The 22,498-nt window shown below is 36.4% G+C and overlaps 1 protein-coding gene across 1 annotated transcript; it reads left to right on the forward strand.

Moving 5' to 3' along the window:
* Positions 1–20,301: 20,301 nt before the first annotated feature.
* Positions 20,302–21,319, forward strand: LOC115253934 (uncharacterized). The gene has a single exon (XM_029852411.2). The coding sequence runs from the start codon at positions 20,361–20,363 to the stop codon at positions 21,111–21,113; it is 753 nt and encodes a 250-aa protein (XP_029708271.1). The 5' UTR covers positions 20,302–20,360; the 3' UTR covers positions 21,114–21,319.
* The last annotated feature ends 1,179 nt before the right edge of the window (positions 21,320–22,498 follow it).

Below are 22,498 nucleotides of genomic sequence, written 5' to 3' on the forward strand. Positions count from 1 at the left end.
GCTCTTGAAATAAAATTAAAAAAAAAAACATCATATAGGAATTTTTGAGGCACTCCATGCAAGAATTTCTCAATGAATTCAATGATCTATTTATGTAATTTTTAAGGAACATTTTGAAAAAAAAAAATGTGAATGAATTCCTGAACGAATTTATGCAAGGTTTTTACAGGACCTTTTGATAAACTTCTGAATAATTTATAGTTTCTTTAAATTTTATGAAAGAATCTCTAAACGATTAACAGAAGCAACCCCTAACGAAAATTTTCGAATGAGTTCTTAGAAGACACTTTAAAAGAATCCACGAAGAAGTGAAGATTCCTTGGAGAAATTTCTGGACCAGTTCTTGAAGAAATGTCCGAAAAAATCGCCCGATGAATTCCTATATGAATATCTATAAGAATCCCTGAATAAATTTCGAAATGAAATCTTACTCGCATTTATTTGCAAGTATTGTTTTTAGACTCTACACTCAACCGAAAGAGAGATAAAGTTGTAAAAGACGGACCTGGTTGAGGGTGGTGCTTCGAATCCAGTTTGACTTTCTATTCTGCAGAGTAGTAACTTGTTTCTAAGAAGATATTCTTGAAAACTTTCTGGACAAAAAGTTCTGAAACCATTTCTTAAGTTATATCTGGAGGATTTTTTGGATGAATATCTGGGAGAAAACCTGAAAGCATACTCCTTAAGATACCTCATTAGAAAAAAAAAACATTAGAAAATTTTGCAGGAAATCTGAAATAATTCCAAGGAAAAATTTGTTGAAATATTTTTGGAGGAATTCCTAGAGGAATCTGTAAAAGTCTGCAGAAATCCTAGTAGTTACAGAAATAAGGCACTACCCGAGCAGAGGAAAATATCAATAACAACGGAATCACAAAACCTGTTTTTATATCTCGGTTTGTTATTATTAACTTATTAAGTCATCACCGTTCCATAACATGTTCTGTTGGGCAATCTTATTTTATTATGATCGTGCTCTTGGTATATTTTCTTTAAATTACATTTCAATCACTTGTTTTGTTGTAGCACAAGTTTAGTTATTATTGTGTCATTGAGACTAGTACAAATATTTGATCATTAATATTACAACATAACTAGCTTTGCAATCAAAACTACACCATTCGAGATTTTCGTTGTTCACAGCATTCCGTGAGGAACTGTAAGAGAAAATATTATTTTGTCATCAGTTCATCTTCTTACTGACATTACGTTACAGAGCCAACTTATCAGCCTTTTGTTTTATAAGCACTTTGAAAAGTATACCTGTTTTTTTTGTCCCAGTTTCAGTTAGGTATGAATACGAAAATAGAGAGTGTAATAGAGTGTTAGCCATTTTATGAATCATTCTGGATCAACTGGTGGAATTCAACGACGAACAACACATTCTCGACAAAAATGTAAAAAAAATAAGTTATCAAGAACTCCATTGATTATTTTTAGACATTTTATTTTTATTGATTTCACTGCATCGAGCCCACTTTGATTAACTAGGATAAATGTGTCAATCAATGAGGTTATAATGTAAATTAATCTTATAAACAATAAACCACCTAATACAGGTATACCTCGATTTAGTGGACCCTCGATTATATAGACCCTCGATTTTATGTACTTCGATTTTATGTACATTTTACCTCGATTTTATGTACACTTTTTTTTAAATGTAAAATTGTTATGCCTTATAATGCAGGGATTATCAATCTTTTGACACGCGGAGCAATTCATATCAATGCATTGTTTTGCGGAGCACTCATAATAGCGCCAAACATACCTAAGTTTTATATATTCACCTTAATCTTCTACTTTCCTTTCTGCATTCATATTTTATAAATAACTGCCCATTCGCTATTTTTTTTCCTCAAAGCTTTCTAACAAACTTCTTTCAAGGTTTCTTATGACTTCCTCATCAAGTACTCTAATATATTCCTGATATTTTTGGTAGATGCCTTATACTATCTTGGCGTGTACTCAGCTGATTGAATTCCAAAATGTGTAGCAAATTCCATAAAAAGGTCATTTTAATGCTTCGGCAAATTGTTGACAAGATGTGTGATAAATAATTTTCAGTGCTGTCATGGTAAAATCAGAGCTAGTTAACCTAGGTATCCCGATTTCAGCGTCCTTTCGCTGGTACATTCCCATGTATAAATTCCTGGAGGAACAGCTTGAGCAATTCGTGAAGAAACTGATGGATCATCTTTTCAAAGAATCCATGGATCAACTTTTAAAAAACCCTGCTGAAATTTTTGGAGTAATTTTAGGAACATTTAAGAAATCTCTAAAGATATTTCCGAAAGTATCGCTGAAGAAATTTCAGAAGGAGTTTAAAAAAAAACTGAAGAAAATTCTAAATTAAATTGAAAAAATTTCTGAAATAAACAGGAATGTTTCAAGAATCCATAGATGGATTTTTCTGAAAAAAATTCAGGAGGAATTCCTGAAAAAAACACCTGGAAACATATGGTAGAATACCTAACAAAACCAATTGAGATATTTAAAAAAAAACCAGGAATATCCGCTAAAATTTCTAATGAAATCTCTGTGTGAACTTCTGCAGGAATCTCTGCAAGAATGCCTTCCAGCCTTTCCGTAAGAATCCTTAAGGACAAGGTATTTGGAGTACATTGCTCAAAATTTCTAGAGCACCGTTTTTGAGAACTGTTGAACGGATTTGGATTAAAATGCATCACGCTGTTGACAACCACTGAACAATTAGCGTGATGCATTTTCATCCAAATCCGTTCAACGGCTCTAAAAAACGGTGCTCTAGAATTTTAGAGCTATGTACTCCAAATACCTTGTCCTTAAATAAACTGTAGAAAAAATTCTGAAGGAATCCTTGGAGGATTTTCTAAGACTTTCTTAAGAAATCCTTGAAACAATTTCTGAAAGAGAAATGTCTTGAAGGAACATCTAAACAAATATGAATAAATTTTGGGTATTTCCATAATAATCTCTTGAAGAATTTCTAAAGCAATCCTCGGAGGAAATTCTTCAGAAAACTTCCGAAAAAAATTGAAGGAGTACTGAATTTCTGATTCTTACTATATCCGTGAATCATTTTCTAAAAAAAAAATTTCGAGAAAGTTCGTGAAAGATTTTCTACATGAATGCTTCTAAAAATTTCTGGAGAAATCCCCATGAAAAAAAAAATCTTATAGATTTTTTTAGGAATCTTAGGGAGATTTTTTCAGGAACTCGTGAAAGATTTTTTAAATGAATCCTCGGATGGATTTCAGCAAGGGTTCATGAAAGAACTATCGAAAATCTGTGAAATTTTTTTCAAAGTAATTCTTGGAGAAATTTGTTATGAAATCTCTGGAGGAAATTCTTGGGATATTTCTGATGAAATTATTAGTCGAATTTATGATAAAAGCCAAGGGATTTTCTGAAAAAAATCCTCGAAAAATTTGTAACAAAACCCCTAGGGGACTTTTCATAGGAATTCGTGCAGAAAATTCCCGAATGAATCTCGCGCACTTTTTTAAATAATCCCTGGAGAAATTTCTAAGGAAATCTCAGGAAGATTTTCTGACAGAAATTCAGATTTTCAAAAAAAAAATCTCTGAGTCAATTTCTAAATCGAAGCCCGGAGAAAGCTTTGGAATGAATACTTGGAACATTGTTTGAGAGAATGTTTAAAGGAATTTCCGAAAGATTTTTCGAAAAAAAAACTAGAGAAGTTCCGGAAAGTAGGATAAACCTTTGAAAGATTTTGTATAGACATCTCTGGAGGAATTTCGGCAGAAACTCATACACAACTTTATTACACAACTCTTTGTGAAACTTCTGAAAGAATCCTTAGTGGAATTTATGGAAGTTGATGTAGGAATTTCTGATGAATTCCTGTGAAGAATTTCCAAAGTAATTCCAGTAGAAATTTTTGAAGGAAACTTTGACATATTTTTCGAAAACCACTGGAATAGTTTCTGAACGCATCGCTGAAAATTTTATTAAAGAAATCTTTGGAGAAATTTCTGTGTAAATATCTAAAGAAACTTCCAAAGGAATCTCTGGACGATTTTTTTGAAAGAATCCCTGGAGTAATTTCTGCTCAAATACCTAGATATATTTTTGAAAAAAGGAGGTTCTTCAGAAGTAAATCATGTAAGATGCTTTGAAAGAATTCTTAATGAAATTTCCAGAATAGGAGGAAATTCTTAGCAAGCCCTTGAAGAAAATTTCCGAATGAACTCATGGGAGATTTTTTGAAAGAACCCGTGATGGAATTTTTGGCCAATACTCGAACAAATTTCCGAAAGAATTTTTTAGGAAAGATTTTTAGAAGAAATTCTTAAGAAATTTTTGGTACATTTTCAAAGGTATCTCCAATAGATGCTCCAAACGAATGCAGAGAAATTTCTGAATAAATATCCAGAGGATTTTATCCCTGGGTGAACTTCTCAAACAATCTCTGAAATGATTTGTGAAAATAAATGACACTTCTAGAGAAACACATGGAAGATTTTCTGAAATACTCTGTATGATTTAATTTGAATAGTTTTCTTTCGAAACCGTCCGTAATAATGTAGTAAACTCTGGGGTCACTTAATTATATTTAACATCGCAGAATTGCAACCAAAGGCGACCGAGCAGATAGCGGTATAAACCTACACTACTCGTACAGAAAAATCGTTCGGCAAATACAGCAAAGCCAGTGACCACGCTCTATCAAGTGATTGTTACGAATCTCTAAATTTCCGAAGGAACCCCTTGAGGAATTTCTGAAGCAATTCGTAAAAGAATTCCAGGATAAATCCTACGAGACATTTTTAAAGGCATCCCTGAATGCAACTCTGAATGAATTTTTTAGAACATTTATGCAAATAACGTTATTGTGTATGTCCATTGCTCAAAATATTGGCTGTTGTATCAACCATACATATATTTGTAGACAAAAGATTTCCATCGTAATAAGCTAGCGAGATAATGGTTTATGCATTATTTAGCGAGAATTACTTATATATGCCAAAAACTCCGAGCCTTTTATCAAAAACTCAGTTTTCATGCAGTTTTTATATGTTTTGGTACATTTTGGTATACATTTAGAATAAAAGTTAAATAAAAAATTTTGCTTCGATTTTATGTAAAATTCGGTTTTATAGACATTTCGAAAACTGAAATGTCCACTAAATCGAGGTAAACCTGTAAAGGGTTTTTAAACGACGGTAGTTTTTCATCGTAAGCTGTTTGGAAAATAAACGAGAACTATTGTTTCTCTCTGTTTTCGATAAGAAATCGCTTGCGACAAAAAAAGCGTCCCAATTATGAATGAAACATTTAACAATAGATCCTATTGTTGCGTGTCCCATTGAATGCATATGGGACTTTGGAGGAGTTCCTATCCGCAACAGAAAAAAAGCAAATTTTGTTTTCAGATTGTTATCAATAACGTATTCATATCAAAATTTGTTATTAAAATATTTTCAAAATTCGCTGTTATTAAGTTGTTATTGAAACTAATAAAACATGTTATTAAACAGGTCTTCCAGGAACATTTTTTTGTTATAATATTTGTTATTTTGCCGCTTATGACAGACAAGTTTATAACAGGATATGTTATGTAAATAACATGAAAATAACTCTTTCCGCTACTCAGTTATTTTTCCAAAATAACACATTTTATTATGCTGTTGCTATTCTCGTCTGCTCGGGTAGGGGAAATCTTTTAGAACTTATTTTGTGTAGTCTACAAAAGTTAGAGTCTCGCGCGCGGTGACAGATATAAATGACATTTTTGTATGGAATATTTCTACTGTTGAAGGATTCTGTAGATTAGTAGTGAGTTGTCTAGTTGAATGTCGGGAATTTCTTGAGAATGAGAATATTGCCGACTGTTTTGACATCGCGCGAACGTTATCGATCCTCGCAATATTTTTGATTTTCTGATCTTTCATGATCACCAGTAACGCTTGCAAACATCTCTAGATGAGAGTAGCAGTATTTCGAAATTTATGTTTTTGCTGTTTAGTATGACAAATTATAATGTTGTTTATATCGGTGAAAATAACACCGTTCCACACTAAATTTTGTTATGAGATGAGAAAAAAAAATAACTGGGGTTTGGGACCCCAGAAGTGTCATAGTGAAATAATTTTTGAAAAATATTGGACCGGGCCTTCACAGTTCAAAACCGAAGTTTGTATGGAGAACTTGGGGTGTTCAATTGATATGTGCATTAGAACGCGCTGTGCATATATTTAGGCGTTAGGCAATAACGAAACTAACCCAAACACCGAGAACGCCTAAAATATGCACGACACGTTCTAATGCACATATCAATTGAACACCCCAAATTCTCCATACAAACTTCGGTTTTAAACTGTGAAGGCCCGGTCCAATATTTTTCAAAAAATCTTTCATTTCGACACTTCTAACACCTGTTATTTTTTTCTCATCCCATAACACCAAATTTTGTAAAATTTTGTCGAGCAGTGTTATCAATAACTCAGAGTTCAAAAAAAAATCTCAAAAAATAAACTATGCTAATAATTAAGGTTTTTATCCACAATTATCAAACCTCTTTTACTCGAGAACTACAGGAAATTTCGCCAAATATTTCTTCAAGAGAACCACTTCAATCTTAAAATATTTCAAGAATTTCGGGAAGAATTCTTCCAGCGAATTGTATTGGCGGTCATGAAGACTTCTACATAACTTGTGGATATAGAGCCATGCTCGCTTTAAAAACTTGTTCAATACTCTACTGACAACTTGCATACATAAAATATACTGTTTATTTCGTTAAATACAATGATGAAGTATATTCATAACTTTTTTTGGCATGTAGAACAGTTCCATATTCCTTCAGCAACAAGCAATTTTCGTATCATTTTTAATTTATTGAAACATTACCTGCAAACTATTGGTGACACAAATGCTGTTTTCAATACTAAATATATTCATGATTCTGATCTCTGAATCACTGAATAATTTTCAAACCATCGCACTACAATAATGCTACTACATATTGCAATCTGCAGTCTCCTGCAGTTTGTCCCAACTTGAACAAAATATGATAAATCGTACACCACACAATTATTGATTTTTGTATTGTGGTTTCAAGGAATAAGCCATCACTTTTTTTTCTTTTTCAATTTATTTCAGCTTTTTTGTGTTGGAGCATTCTTTTGGAAATTCCTCCAACAATTCTATCTGGGGATTTCTCCCGAGATTCTTGCTTGGAATTTCTCAATGAAATTTTGTTGGGGAATCCTACAGAGACTCCTTTAGGGGATCCCCCAGGAATTGTTTGTGGGCATTACACCAGAAGTTTATTCTGAACATTCCTCCACGGAGGTATTCTGTGGAATCCTCCACATTCCTTTAAGATTCCTTAAATCCTCATGAGCATTTCATCAACTCTTTTCACAGCAACAACTTTCTTTACAGTCTCATATCTCAAATTGAAAAACGCCATTCCCAGCGACTATCCAGTATCCATCTACACAAAACTTTCCACACAATTGAAACCAGACTCAAAAACGCACCTCTATGTGTGATTCCACTCCAACATTCGTAACTCTGAAGTACATGCTGGAAGGTGCAAATCCACGCCTTTGTTGCTCCTGCCACCAGCAGCAGTCAGCGCGCTCTCCAGAACAGCCCACAATAGTTCACCGAAAGTGCGGTGCCCCACTCACTTTGGTGGGAGAGCAATGGAGACGAGACACATTTCGGTTGTTATTTGCACGCTCCAAACTGCTTTATTATGTTGTCACTTTTCGTACTAAATACAATAAATATACGGACAAGAAGCGTACTAAATTTTGCCCGCCTTTCTTCGTGCCACTACCGGTGGGCAGCCCCTTTCGTTGCGTTGTACACACGACGCACTATGGGGAAAGTGGTGGCCAAAAATCGAAAAATTTACTTGCTTTGAATGACGTGTCTCATACACCATTTGATAGCCAGATAGTTCAAACCTAGATTCCCAAAATTGCAGCCCCCTGTGATGGAAACTCATTGCGCCACAGATATCAGACTTAGAAAAATAGTGAAAATTAAAGAAAAAATGCATTTTAAACAAATGCAATTTTCTCAGCGAAAAAACGGTTTAACTTAAGAATTTAATCCACCGTTGGAAATGTTATTATCTTCTTCTTTATGGCTCGACGTCCCCACTGGGACTTGGCCAGCCTCTCTTCAACTTAGTGTTCTTTGAGCACTTCCACAGTTATTAATTGAAGGGCTTTCTTTGCCTGCCATTGCATGAATTTGTATATTGTGTGGCAAGTACAATGATACGCTATGCCCAGGGAGTCGAGAAAATTTTCCCGACCGGAACGGGAATCGAACCCGTCGTCTCCGGATTGGCGATCCTTAGCCTTAACCACTAGGCTAACTGGAAATGTTATTATCTGAACTTTAAAATGAGTGTGTTCTTTAGGTTACACGGTTTATTGAAATTAGTAAAAAATGGGTAATTATTGACAAAAACAACATTTTTTGCCTAAGTTGGTCTATATCTAACAAGCAGGGTCGAGCAGTCTCAAGAGACCGCCTCCACAGTTTAGTTTGGGGTCTACACTATCTGCGGAACGCGAATCCAGCTGCGGATAGCTGCGGATGAGCGTCATTTTGACACAATCCCGAAAAATGGATTTTTTATTATTTTTTTTGTTAATTACGATTATTGATTGTGTGTGCACATATAAAAAAATCGTACAAACTAAACAGTGTTTCAAAGGTGGAACTGATATTTGTCAAATTAAGCCTTAAAAATGTTACACACTTAATTATTTGTATGTTAAAAATGGGTAAAAACTGATCGAGAATTATCGTTCCACACATAAACTGTATCAACCCATGTGGACTGAAATGCTTCTTATGTTCACGAAAATCTTGTTTATATTTTCAATACATATTTACCAACAGGGAAAGAAACACCACATCTTATATATTATTTTTACTAAAAACTACCTACTTGTATTTATAAGACAATATTTTCAATCCATAAGTTTGTTTTCAACTTAAACGCTAGCAACGTGAATATCGCACAGTAGTTAATTCAACGAAAACAAATCTGAAATTAATTGTTTGTGGTAATATGAAACATAGGAGCATCATGTTACCACAGACAAACAGACATATCACTTTGAACTAAATGCGATAAAAATCATTGTCACGAAAACATAATCGCCCAATGCTAATTACTCCCACTGAGTAGAGTGGGACGTCTGTTTGTCTGTGGTATTACTTTAGATCTAAAAAAAATCTCTAAATAGTCAATGCAACAAAAGCATTTGAATATATCAAGGCAAAATATAATTTTGATCTTGCTAAAGAAGAATGACTACAGTAGCCGTTCGCTCGGTGTAAACGCTTAAACTGAAATGTTCTTTAACCGCAAGTCCGCTATGTGCAACAAATTTGCAGTTATCGCACCGCTACCCGTAATAATGAAATTTCAACAGCGATGGAATGTTTTTCTCATGCACTTTTGCTGCAATGCGATGTTTTTTTTTAAATGCACATTATTGGCTGCATTCTGCAGCAACTGACAGTTCTATGACATCTGCCAGTTTCTGCAGTTATCGAATTGCATTCGCTAAGTGAAACGTAAACATGTTGCAGTTATCGAACGTCTACTGTACTTCAAAAGTTGAAGTACGTAGCACAATATTTTTACAATGCATCACAAAAGGCTCACACAAAAAAAGCTTTTAAAAATACAATAACGATTGGCGCGACGCCTAATCGGAACTTGAAAACGATGTTATGTTTGGCGGTAATGTGAACACTATAGAAAAATTGCATATAGACATAACGCTTCAAATATGGTGAATTTGATAGGTCATGTTCTCAAAAATCGTGACATCTAAAATGTTAACAATTCCCAAAAATCTATATAGAATGATATCACCTGAACAGAATAATGAGTAGATATTGCTTGTAAATTTGATTAACTTTCAAGAGTCAGTTAATTAATAAAATGTATCAATGAAAATTATGTTCTATTTAGCAGTATATTCATTCCTGTTGTATAAAAATGGAGACAAACCATCAACTTAGCTAATGATGTTGATATGTGTTCAAAAAAATAATAGAAACATATTAAAAAATTATCCTTTCAACGAGTTCGAACAAACATTACAGGGGGCGGGGGGGGGGGGGGGTGATGACGGATAAGTTGGAGGGGGGAGCTCTTAGTAGATAAACAATTCTTTACCAAAATACCTGATTGATAAAACAAAACTCTTATAAATATAACATTTAAAAAATGGGGGGGGGGGGGTCGAATTTGCCTCGAAAGGGGGGGGGGGTGCTTCCACCTCCACTTTTCCTATTTTATCTTATGCAAGGCAATCTCATTCTGTTTTTGCTTTGCATTTGAACTGTCTCAAAAATTATAAAACAAACGTTCAAGTTTATTGATCAGAAATAAGTAGTTCCTAACTGGGTTAAATACTAGTTACACCTCCTAGATGTGATGAAAATACATAAATTTGACTAATTTCATGCTAATCTTACTAGAACACTTTCAAAAAAGGCGTAAAAAACAAAAAATATTTTTGGCCACCACTTTGTATGGAGCCGCCCCATAGTGCGACGGCAGCCACACTAAATCATCTTAATATGAAAAATTTATTCGAGGTGCATACAAAACGTGACAATTTTATGCTCGTTGCATCCCACTTTCGCGCTGCACTGTTTAGCTGGGAGAATGCAAGTGCTTAGAACATACACCGTCTCCACACTTCGGCGCTGCTTCTAGGTACTGGATCTTCTGAGGAGATTCCAGGGGAAGGTTTCTGTGGTCGTGATAAACAATTGCACCAGTTAATAAACGACGATGAAGCGCGCAAGAACGCGGTTCCTTTGTGACTTACTTTCGTGGAGAATTTCAAACTCGAAAGGTAACCAAAGGGTGAGTACACCAGTACAGTTCAGTGTATCTCTGAGATTCAGATTTTTTTAGCATCAGCTAACAAAGATTTATAGTCGATGCAAACTTTGTGCAATTTGAAAACGGCATCTCGAATAGAAGTGAATCTATAGCTTTGTAATTCATCGGATGCTTCACCGCATGTATTTTCTTTAGATTTATGTATATTATAAAACGCTTCAAAGACAGTTTTCTCTCCGAAACAGTGTGAGCGTGTACCGGAAGCATTGAACGTCTCGCCTCACATTTACATTCCTTATCTCAATCCACACTCCATCGAATCTGTATTAAAAACATTCCAACCAGCTCCCGAAGCTCGTAAAATCTTCCATCTCGGTCATCCCATGGCTCCACAAACTTCTGTATAAAAAGAAGAAAGTTCATTACGAGATCGTTATGATTCACAATTTTATGATCGTTTTCATAGGAAAATTATGACACCCGGGTCCGGTGTGCAATCAAAGAGTTGGCAAGAGCGCGCAAGTTAGTTAGTTCCAGAAGGCGGTAAAACCAAGTTCTGTCAGTTAAAGTGGGAAACGAATAACTTCCCAAACAACTACATTCCGGCTTTCATTTTCCCGGCCTCGCCCCCCAGTTCCCCATCAACCAACTATGGACGCAGACGTCCACGACGACGACGACGACACGGGACGAAAAAGGTATTTCATCCGGTTGATTGTGCTGCTGCGCGCGGGAAGCGTTCTTTCTCGCCCGGCGACGGTGGCGTTGCTGTCTTTTTCTTCGGTGACAGTTACTGCGCGGTGCGGTGTGTATAATGAGAATTATTATAAGTTTATCCAACGTAAATAAAACCAGAATTTATTGCTCTTCTTGCGCTAGAGGACCTTAGGGAGCGTCCATAAATTACGTCACGCAAAAATTGCCTATTTTCAACCCCCCCTCCCCCCTATGACACACTTTTTGTATGAGACCTCTCAAATTTTTGTATGGGTTGTCACACTTTACTGAACCCCCCCCCCCTAAAAGCGTGACGTAATTTATGGACGTTCCCTTATCCGCCTTACCACTGGCAGCTGAAAGATGAGCATTCTGGTTTCGACATGGTCGCCACGACGGCCAAGCTAGTTAGGAGTAAAACAACAATAAAGATTTTATTGTTGGCACTTTTCGAAGAATGGGGAGGCTGTAGTACTTACTGGTAATCGTTTGACTGGTTTGGTTTACGGTGGGCCTTGAAAACTGAAAGTAAGTCGTGTAAGTTTCAAACAAATTTCTCCAACTGATAATGCCCGACCTCGTTCTACCTTGGTCCGCCCATTATACCCGATGTGCTGTTCGTCTTTGTACTCCAACCGGATCTTTGATGAACACGAACTCTACAGGGCTGTTGTTCACCATTCTCCCAACATGCCCAACATGCTGAGAAAGTATAAATTTTATTCATAATGCTCCATTTGATCATTGATTGCACTTGAAGATAAGATGGCCTAAATTCCAGAGAGTTCTCGGATAGCCCAATACAATCATAGTGCTTGAGACTTGATAGAATATCCACTTATCCGCGATCGGTAATGGCGGCGGCGGGCATATCAAACCGGTTCGGAATTTGACGTTTCTTGGGGGAAAGTCAAAACAGTTTCATTCTCCTCCTCACCCCTTCACCCACCGATCGGTGGCGCCAACCGATTGCGATCCCCACGAAACGTCAAAATTCGAATCGGTTGGTTGTGCCCGCCGCCGCCATTACCGCTCGCGGATAAGTGGATAGATGCCAGAGGTTGTGTGAGTATGAACTTTGTTTAGGCGCAACTAGTAGCTCCCGCTGATTCGATGATCTTTACTCAAGGGAGACTTTTATAGAATCATTCAACTCATTGCTCAATAGATCATAGCCTTCTGAGGCACTCACATAGCCTGTACCTTAGCCATGAAGCTCATAGATTTCTATAGGTACTTAATCCTCTAATAGCCAACCCCGCCTTTAGACGGGGTATAGTTTTAGCATTTTTGTGTCATTGAAAATTATTATTTTTTATATTTTTGGCTGATATTTAGGACTGTTTTGTATATCTCTAAATGGTTTTTGGTGTATTTTAAAGCGAATTTACATTTTTTGAAAATCATTGAAAAATTGATGTTTTAGGGTAAAAGCTCCCTTAGTGGAGGTAGTACCAATAGTGGTGGTAGTGGCAATTTAGCACTATTTCGACCAAAAAGCTTGCAAATGGCATTTTTAATAGATGCATCATACCTAACTAATAACATCAATTCAGTTTTGTGTTCAGGATTTGGCGGAAAACCTATTTTAAATAATTATTTTCCTTAACTTTTTTGCTTCTTTGCACCTATAGTGGTGGTAGTGTTCCTATAATGGTGGGTCCCATAAGATTTCAATGGGATGCGCCACTATAGGAACCAATGTTAAATTTTACCTCCACAATAGGAACCGTGTACCTATAGTTGGTGCAAGTAATTTATTAACAAAAAACTGAAATAAACAATGCACAATGGGTCCAGAGCCGTATTTACGAAGACAAAAATGTTTGTGCCCAAACCATAAGTTTTAGATACATGGTGTCTTTGGGAAACTTTCTTCTTATTTTTCGACCTTTTTTCTCGTTATTGTGAAATTAGGGTAGTCCCTCTAGTTTCGCTGATCCAAACATCTGCTTTTTAATAGTTTTATGTGCGTTTACAAAATGTTCTACAAAGTTGTAAAAGAACTTATTTGGAGCAAGTTTGCTGAAGAAACCATTATTCTATCTTTTATGGTTCCTAACTTATATTTTTTTAAAAGATTCATGTTAGGGTGATCCATGAATTTCAGTTTTCCTGAAATAACTTTTAATTCGTTCGTTTCTCGTAAATACTTTGTTCCGAGCACTTTTAGAACTATCAAAGACGCATATTTTTTTCCAAAGAGCTCAAAGTTATAACTCACATAGTTCAAAAGATATTAGCATTTTTCTTCGAAAAATCACTTGTTTTTTAAAGTCATGTCTCAAAAAGGAGCAAATGGATTTTAAATCTTTCGGTTGCATTGGAAAGATCGTACTCTGTTCTATTTATGGTGAAAAAACTGCAGGTACCTTTTTTGTTCAAAGCTTTTTATTGAATTTTGAAAATCGAAAAAACGACACACTTCAAGCAAATTCAACTCGTCTTTGTTAGATAGATCAAAGTAGCTTGGTAAATGGTCATCCATTTCATTTTAGAACCAATGTTTATTTATACTGTCATCACCATTTAGGCACAATGTTGATAAGATATTGTAAATCAAGTAACTTTGATAGGCTTTTACGTTAACATAAACGTGATTGACATTTTCACTATCCATACATTGAAGTGATGAAATTGTAATCAAATTGATGGAAATCAGCTCGAAAACACATTTTAAGTTGAGTTCATTGACGAATTATGGATTATGAGCAAATTTAAACATTTTCGACATGGTTACTTCGATCTATCTAACAAAGACTAGTCGAGTTTGCTGAAATTGTTCCGCTTCCCATATAAAAATCGGTTTTTATTCAATATAATTTTATGTGTTGATTTTTTCGCAATACTTTGTTCTGGGCACTTTTAGAGCAGCCAAAAACTCACAATTTTGTCGAAGACGCCAAGTTTGTATCTCATCGATTTTCAAAGTTACGACTGCTTTTCCATGAAAAAAATTGTATTTTCAAAATTCAATAAAAAGCTTTGAACAAAAAAGGTACCTGCAGTTTTTTCACCATAAATAGAACAGAGTACGGTCTTTCCAATGCAATCGAGAGATTTAAAATGCATTTGCTCCTTTTTGGGATATGAAATTTTGAAAAAAAAGTGATTTTTCGAAGAAAAATGCCAATATCTTTTTAACTGTGAGAGTTGGAACTTTGAGCTCTTTGGAAAAAATATGCGTCGTTGATAGTTCTAAAAGTGTTCGGAACAAAGTATTTACGAGAAACGAACGAATTAAAAGTTATTTCAGGAAAACTGAAATTCATGGATCACCCTAACATAAATCTTATAAAAAATTATAAGTTAGGAACCATAAGAGATAGAATAATGGTTTCTTCGGCAAACTTGCTCCAAATAAGTTCTTTTACAACTTTGTAGAACACTTTGTAAACGTACATAAAACTATTAAAAAGCAGATGTTTGGAACAGCGAAACTAGAGGGACTACCCTAATTTCACAATAATGAGAAAAAAGGTCAAAAAATAAGAAGAAAGTTTCCCAAAGACACCATGTATCTAAAACTTATGGTTTAGGCACAAACATTTTTGTCTTCGTAAATACGGCTCTGGACCCATTGTGCAATGGTTTTAACATTTTTTCTAACAAATGTAAGTGAAAAGCTACCGATTAACGTCTTCAGACTTTTTATTTTGTGGTGTTATCAATCTTATTGAATTATTTTAGTACAAGGAGCCACTAATAGCACCATTATTGGTACATTTACCCTAGTCACCTTTTAGAAGTTATTGTTTATTTGGTATTGAATCGCTACAATTACCATATTTTATTTTTTTCCAAATCATTCTATCTTTGTTTAATAGTTTAAGGGAATCGAATACACTCTAAAATTTGTTTTTCTTAAAAATTCACGGAAAATAAAAATTTCTATGAAAAAAAATTTAAAACCAAAATATTTCAACAATAAACATAAAATCTCAAAATGTTTTCATCTAAAAAAAATCCGTACCCCAAATAGGCTTCCAGGAGAAATATAAAAGTATGGGGATGTTAAAAAATAAAAATTAGAAAAATCAAAAACTGAAATTCACGAAATCGAGAATTAAAGAGAATCATCTTCCAAAACATGTTTAAATCTATTTTAGATGACGAAAAATTATATTTAGATCAAAATCAGTGAATCAAAATTCAACCATCGCGCAACAATAATGACAATGTCGCAACCTGTATTTGTTGCGACAAAACAACCCATGCGACATAAGTTTGTCCCAACTTGAAAATAATGGGATTAACATCGTACACCACGAGTTTAGAGATTTTTAAGCCTTGCATTGCGATTTTCGAACGGTAACTTCGAGTCGGTAAACACTGCAACTCTGGTGAAGCCCTATCATCAAACAGTTTCAACTTTGGGTTAGCAATAATTGATTATTCACGAGTTGAAAAATACGCAACAAATTCAGCTTCCGTTTTGTCTGCAACAAAAAAATTCGAGATCATGTCATTATCTGTTACCAGTAGGGATAAAGAGTAATCGTCGCGCCTTCTTTGTTGCTTGTTTTGTGCCTATTTTGTCTGACAATTCTCTTCACTGATCAAAATCAAAAATTTGGGTATTAGAGGGTAAGCACCCCCCTTAACTGGTACATATTCTCGGAAATAACGTCAATATGGCCCCTAATTAAGAATTTCTCTGGGGAAATCCCCCCATGAATTAGTTTATTCACGGAATGTTTCTGTAATTATCGCGAAAGGGGCATCCAAAGTAACAATGAATGCTGAACAGTAAGAGTATTCCCAGACAACCAGTAATCGTATAAGATGTTGCATAAGATGATAAAGTGGAGGGCATATGCGTGCATGCCTTCATTTAGGCACATGTAAAATGTATGCATATCGCCTCCACTTTAACATCTTATGCAACATCTTATACGAGCGCTGGTTAGCTGAACAGTGGATGGTTAATAGTGTCAGTTGCTGAACACAATGACTGCTGAATATTGATGTGAAGCAGTGCTCGTTCATCAGGTTGAATAGAATATTCTTTATCTGTGTAACCAGCTTTAAAGCATACACCAACATGCAGAATTAATCATCTGTTGTTCAGCCTTTAATCAAATAATTTTTGACAGCTGACCCAAACATGTTTTTGTGAAGTCCACGTCGCTTGTTCAGGCTTTTTATAGGCTTAGTTCAACTTAACATCTCTTTTGGGAAAAGAAGCAACTAATAATAAAAATAGGCTCATGAAAGTGTTTTTATTTTTTTATTTTTACTCAATCGATAAATTATATTTGATAACTGATTAAGCGCATATTGAGCCTTACAACAACCTTTCAAAGACCCTCATGTCAGCTTAAGGTTGAATAAAATCATCAAAATTAGTTGTTTAGGAGCTGAATAAAGTATTGTACATCTTGTGCTCAACTTTTGTTCAAATGAAGGCTTATTTAAAATAGTTGCAGAAACGTTTGTACAGCATCAAATTATTACCTGGGGTTCTTGCAAGAATTATGTTTCTGAAAAAAAAGACGCTACACCGTCTTCAACCAGAGGTTGCACAGACTGAACGATCACTAACATTAGACAACGGACAACACACGAAACACCCAGTGGTCCCGTGGAGAATTTTCCGTTTGATGAAAAGTTTTCACCGATTGGGAAACGAATCCACACTCCGAGGCTTACGAAACAGCCAGACGACTGACGCCCTTAACCGCACGGTCACGAAGCCCACATTTCGGCAAGAGTTTAGCAAAAAATCTTCTGATGATCCTACGAGAACTATTATAGAATCTTTTTCTCCAAAAGTTATTCTTTGGTATTTCGCTTGTTTTATGACTCTTTCAGTCTATATTAAGCAGCTAAAGCGCCTTTCGCATCTACTGTCCTACGTTTCGGTGTGTATTTCATTTTCTTTGGGATTTCTTCAAGAATTGCTCTTAAAACTTATCCAAAAATTCCTCTCAAGATTGTTTCAAAGGGTGTCGTTTTTTTTCAGATATTTGGAGATTCTTTCACAGTTTTTAGGGTTCCAAGGGGTTTTCTTTCGAAATTAATAAACTCTTTCAGAAATAGTTGTGGAAATATTTCCTTTTCAATTCCTTCATGTATTACTCTATAAATTTGGGGGTTCTTTCAGGTATTAATTAAAAAAAATCCTCTTGCAAACTATCAAGAGCTTCTTGTGGAAGTGTCCTCTCGAACTTTCTGCAAAAAATCCAGGTATCCCACTAACAATTGATAATTATGTAGAGTTATAGATCAAATTGATGGTCGCAGTGGCATTTTGCTTGGCATTTTTCGAAGAATTTTACTAGAAATTCGTCTATGATTACCGGCAGAGGATTCACCAGTTCTTTCAAGTATTCTTTCAAAGATTCCTGAATAACATTCATTTTATTTTAGATATTTCTTCAGTGGTTCTCTAGAGAATTCTTCTCGTTTTTGTATCAGCAAAATTTCTTCAAAAAATTTCTCCAAAGAGATACACACGGAGTACAAAGGTATTTTTGTATACTGCTCCATTCAAATAGTTCTGATGATGATGATGATGATAATGATGGTCCCGCCACATACCCCTACAAAGGTTTGAGCTAGACGATATATCTTTAAGATAATTATTAAGGCTTAGGGACAAAACGTCGAAAGACAAAACGTCGAATGCCAAAACGTCGAATGCCAAAAGGTCGAATGCCAAAACGTCGAAAGGGACAAAACGTCGAAAGGACGAAACGTCGAAAACGTCGAAAACGAGTAATCTAAGCAAATAGTGAGTTCTTTATTCTTTTAAAGGATACTCATTCTTTCACTTTTATCTGCCAACTATTTCAGAGGGGAGTCTTCTAAAGGCTCCCTGAAACAATACTTCAGGTTGGGCATGTTTCTTGACCAGTTCTTCGCGGGTAGGGAATATTCGCACTGTCGTATATAGAAACTCACATCACGTCAGGTTAAGTGTAACATTATTTATTCCTGGACTTTCCCGGCCTTTTTTTCTCTTACTTCTTTGCAGCCCCAGTGTTGCAATTGAACTAAACGCGAGCCAAAAATAAATTGCGCTTGGATGTGTCATCAAATCCTATGTGCGTCCTGACCAAGGTGCTGCCCTAGGACTTTGTGACGTATCTGCATACATGCGTTGTTGCGCGAAAATATGCTCCACAGTGGGACATTTTGGCATCGGGCATTAAGATTCTGCAGTGAAATCCGAATTTTTCGGTAATCCACGGTGACCGAACCGGTTCTCCTTCTCAATTGAGGGAGAGTTTCTGAATCGAATCAGCTCAAGATTGCTAGAATTGGTGAAAAAATGGTAGAAAAATGACCATTTCTGTTTATCAGGTAGGTACCAGGGTACCATGCTGGCATTCTGCGGGTGCAGTTCTTGCCAAAGTTGCATTCACTTTCGAGCTCAAGTGCGTTCCAAATTTTGAACTATGATTATGATCAATGAAACCAGATTTGTAAACTAAATTCGGTCTGATTAACTGCTCGACAAAATTTTACAAAATTTGGTGTTATGGGATGAGAAAAAAAATAACAGGGGTTAGGGACCCTAGAAGTGTCAAAGTGAAAGAATTTTTGAAAAATATTGGACCGGGCCCTCACAGTTTAAAACCGAAGTTTGTATGGAGAATTTGGGGTGTTCAATTGATATGTGCATTAGAACGTGTCGTGCATATTTTTAGGCGTTTTCGGTGTTTGGATTAGTTTCTTTATTGCCTAACGCCTAAATATATGCACACCGCGTTCTAATGCACATATCAATTGAACACCCCAAGTTCTCCATACAAACTTCGGTTTTGAACTGTGAAGGCCCGGTCCAATATTTTTCAAACATTCTTTCACTATGACACTTCTAGGGTCCCAAACCCCTGTTATTTTTTTTTCTCATCCCATAACAAAATTTAATGTTGAACGGTGTAATCTTTGAGTTGGCTCGATTTAAAAAAAAATCAATCAGGCGGCTGGGGGTGACACGGCCCCCTGCCCCCCTCTGGCTACGGCCATGGCAAATTTCACTATAAATCAGTCAAGTTGGTACCAATTGACATGGATTTTTGTACATAAACAGTTAAAGTACGTTGTTCGCCGCGCCGTGGATAAGTTTTGCTTAATATTGTACGTACACTAACCTCCTATCCCAGGCCTTACAGTAATACTTACACAAAGGTCAAAATCAGCTCGTACTCCATTTTACAAATCATTCAATGGATTTTACGCACCCTTATTAGCATGCAAAAAAATGTGTTGCAATTGCACATTCATATTTGTGTATAAGTATGTAGAATAAAAATCTGTGTTAATTTGAGTGTATGACTGATTTTGTAACAAAATGTTTATTTTTCCGACGAATGAAACAATTAACATATCTACTAACAAAACACGAAAATAATCACAAAACACCGAATAACCAGCAATCGCACCAACATTGATAACAGTGTTTCAGTCGTCATCAGTTCTCCGTTACTTGAAGGTGTTTCCCAAACGATTGTTTCACAGAAATCTCAGGCAGATGTTTACTTTCCTCATTCAACTTTCGTAGTTAGACTCGCAACGTTATCAATCGAAGATTTTCCAGTAAGCCGGTTTCTTATAATAACATTTACTACATGCATACGAACGCTTGACATGTTCCTCTTTGCTAAAAAAAAATCTTCCTCGACTCAAGATCGGCGCTCAACGTTTGTTGTTGTGCTCTAATCGTAAAATGTAATGTAGCTAATGAAGTAAGATGAAACCAATAAAACGGTCGCTGCCCAGTCGGTTTTCGATTTTCGTGGAGTGAAGAACTTTTTTCTGGAGTATTGTTGCCTCCAATATCAAGATGAAGATCCATCTATTGCCTTGCATGGCGTGCCTGCTGGTATTGTCTTTCGTTGAGGGACGATCATTGCGGTTCAAGCGTAGCGATATCGTGTTTCGACCAGATCAAGAACAAACCTGGGAAGAACGTGAGTTGGCCATGCGCCGTGGATACTCTCAGAGCAGCGCTGCCAATACCGGATCGCAGACAATTGTCGGTCCAGGTGGAATCGCTCAGCAAACCGCCGGTGGAAGTGTTTCGTCCAATTTGGCGAACGACGGATCCAGCGGGCAACTGAGTGCTGCTAACACACAACAGCAGTCATTACAATCTGGGGATAAGTTCCAAAGCCAAAACAGTGGACAGAGTCAATCGGCAAACTTTGGAAAGGATCATCAGCAAATGTCTAACGCTAACACCAACACCAACACTGTACAGGAAGGCGGAAATATTCGGCAACAGACACAAGGTGGGGCAGGATCCTCGGTGGTGGACAAATTTGGCAGCCAGGCCAGTCAAGCCCAGACCACCAACGAGCGGTACGTAGCCAACGGTCAGCAGGGCAGCCGATCAACGGGATCCAGTAATTCGCAAAACATCGGGAAGGACGGATCGGGTTCGACAGCGAACAGCAACACCGGAGTGGAAACGATCGTGCTGCCTGACGGCACGACAATTACGAAATCATTCGGTTCGTCGTCCAGTTTTCAGAGTAGTCGCAACGTGAAGGTTGGTGCTTCGGCGAGTGGCCACTCGAATGCGATGCAAGGTTAGAATAAGTCATTGGAGCTGATAATTGTTACTTTTTTTCTGGCTTTTGTGTTTATGTGATGTGCCTATCAGTAATAAATATTTAATTTACACTGAACTTTCTGTGATGTACTGGTGCAATAAAGAAACTCACTGCCACTTCTCCAATTTCGAATGCAACTGCTTCCGTATACTTAGAAAATAAAACCAAATATGTGTAGAAGTAGAAATGGCGATAAGCCGAACTGTACGATATCGATCCCACAGACCACTGACTGTTTGTCATTCAAATCTACAAACATCCCCAGAATAAACACCATCAACATTGACTCAGCTGAGCCACTCATACTCATTTCCCAGTGCGCGATCGGATGGCATTCGTTGCTGTGATGTATGACACGAGGTTGAGGTCGCGCTTAAGCCGATTTTACGATGTTTGTACACCGACTGCGCGTATATTTCTACTTATACTTGAGTCAAAGCAAAGAGGAAACAGCACACTGACTGCGTTTAGCTGAATAATGATGGCTTAACCAAAGTGGCTTAAGTCTTTGATAGATGCTTACCAGCAACTGTTGCGCTGCGATTTGGCTACTGGCAGTAAAGTGGAAGCAATGTAGTGGCACTTCGTTTCTCGTTAATGGTGAGGAGATGATGTGTGCCGATGATGATGATCTTGGGTAATTTTACTGCATCTGGAAGTTGGGGGATTGGAACATTAAGATAACAGAATGAAAATAAATATCAACATCTTGGTTTGAATCGAATAGTAGTTATTGATGATTACCGCATGTGAAATATAGGAAGTTGTGACTTACTGGGAATGTTTCCATTGGCCGAAAATGTACTCATACAAAACCGATATCGGATAATTTTAAGAAAATTCTTGAGCAACTCATGTCACACAATAGTGACAGCAGGGCAAGTTCTGGGTGTATAGAAGTTACTGTGTCTTACCTCTAACACACGGGTTCACAACCGGTGGTCCGCGGCCCCCTAGGGGGCCGTGAAGCCAGTTCAGGGGGGCCGCGATGTTATTAAATAAATTTGTTCAATTTTTAATCTATTTTGTGCAAATTATACCAAGTTTTGATTTTGCATACCGCCACCCCCAAAAGCCACAATTTGAGTAACAAACTTTCAGTATAAAACGCCTTCAGAAGAAAAAAATTTCGGCTGCGCCACTACATTTCAGCTACGACTCAAACTGAATGTACATAACATCATGGTTTACAAAATGTGAGTGTCTTATAAAAAAAACGTATCATTGATCGTCGAAAATCCACAGTAAATTTCTGGCTTCGTCACTGTAACCAGAAAAAAACTCGATTTCGTTCATTACATTCATATTTTTTTTTCAAAAAATGTTGATTGGGCCCCAGATGTTTTGAGAATTCTTAAAGTGGGTT

Source organism: Aedes albopictus, chromosome 3 (genome assembly GCF_035046485.1).
Source record: "Aedes albopictus strain Foshan chromosome 3, AalbF5, whole genome shotgun sequence".
Classification (NCBI taxonomy): Eukaryota; Metazoa; Arthropoda; class Insecta; order Diptera; family Culicidae; genus Aedes; species Aedes albopictus.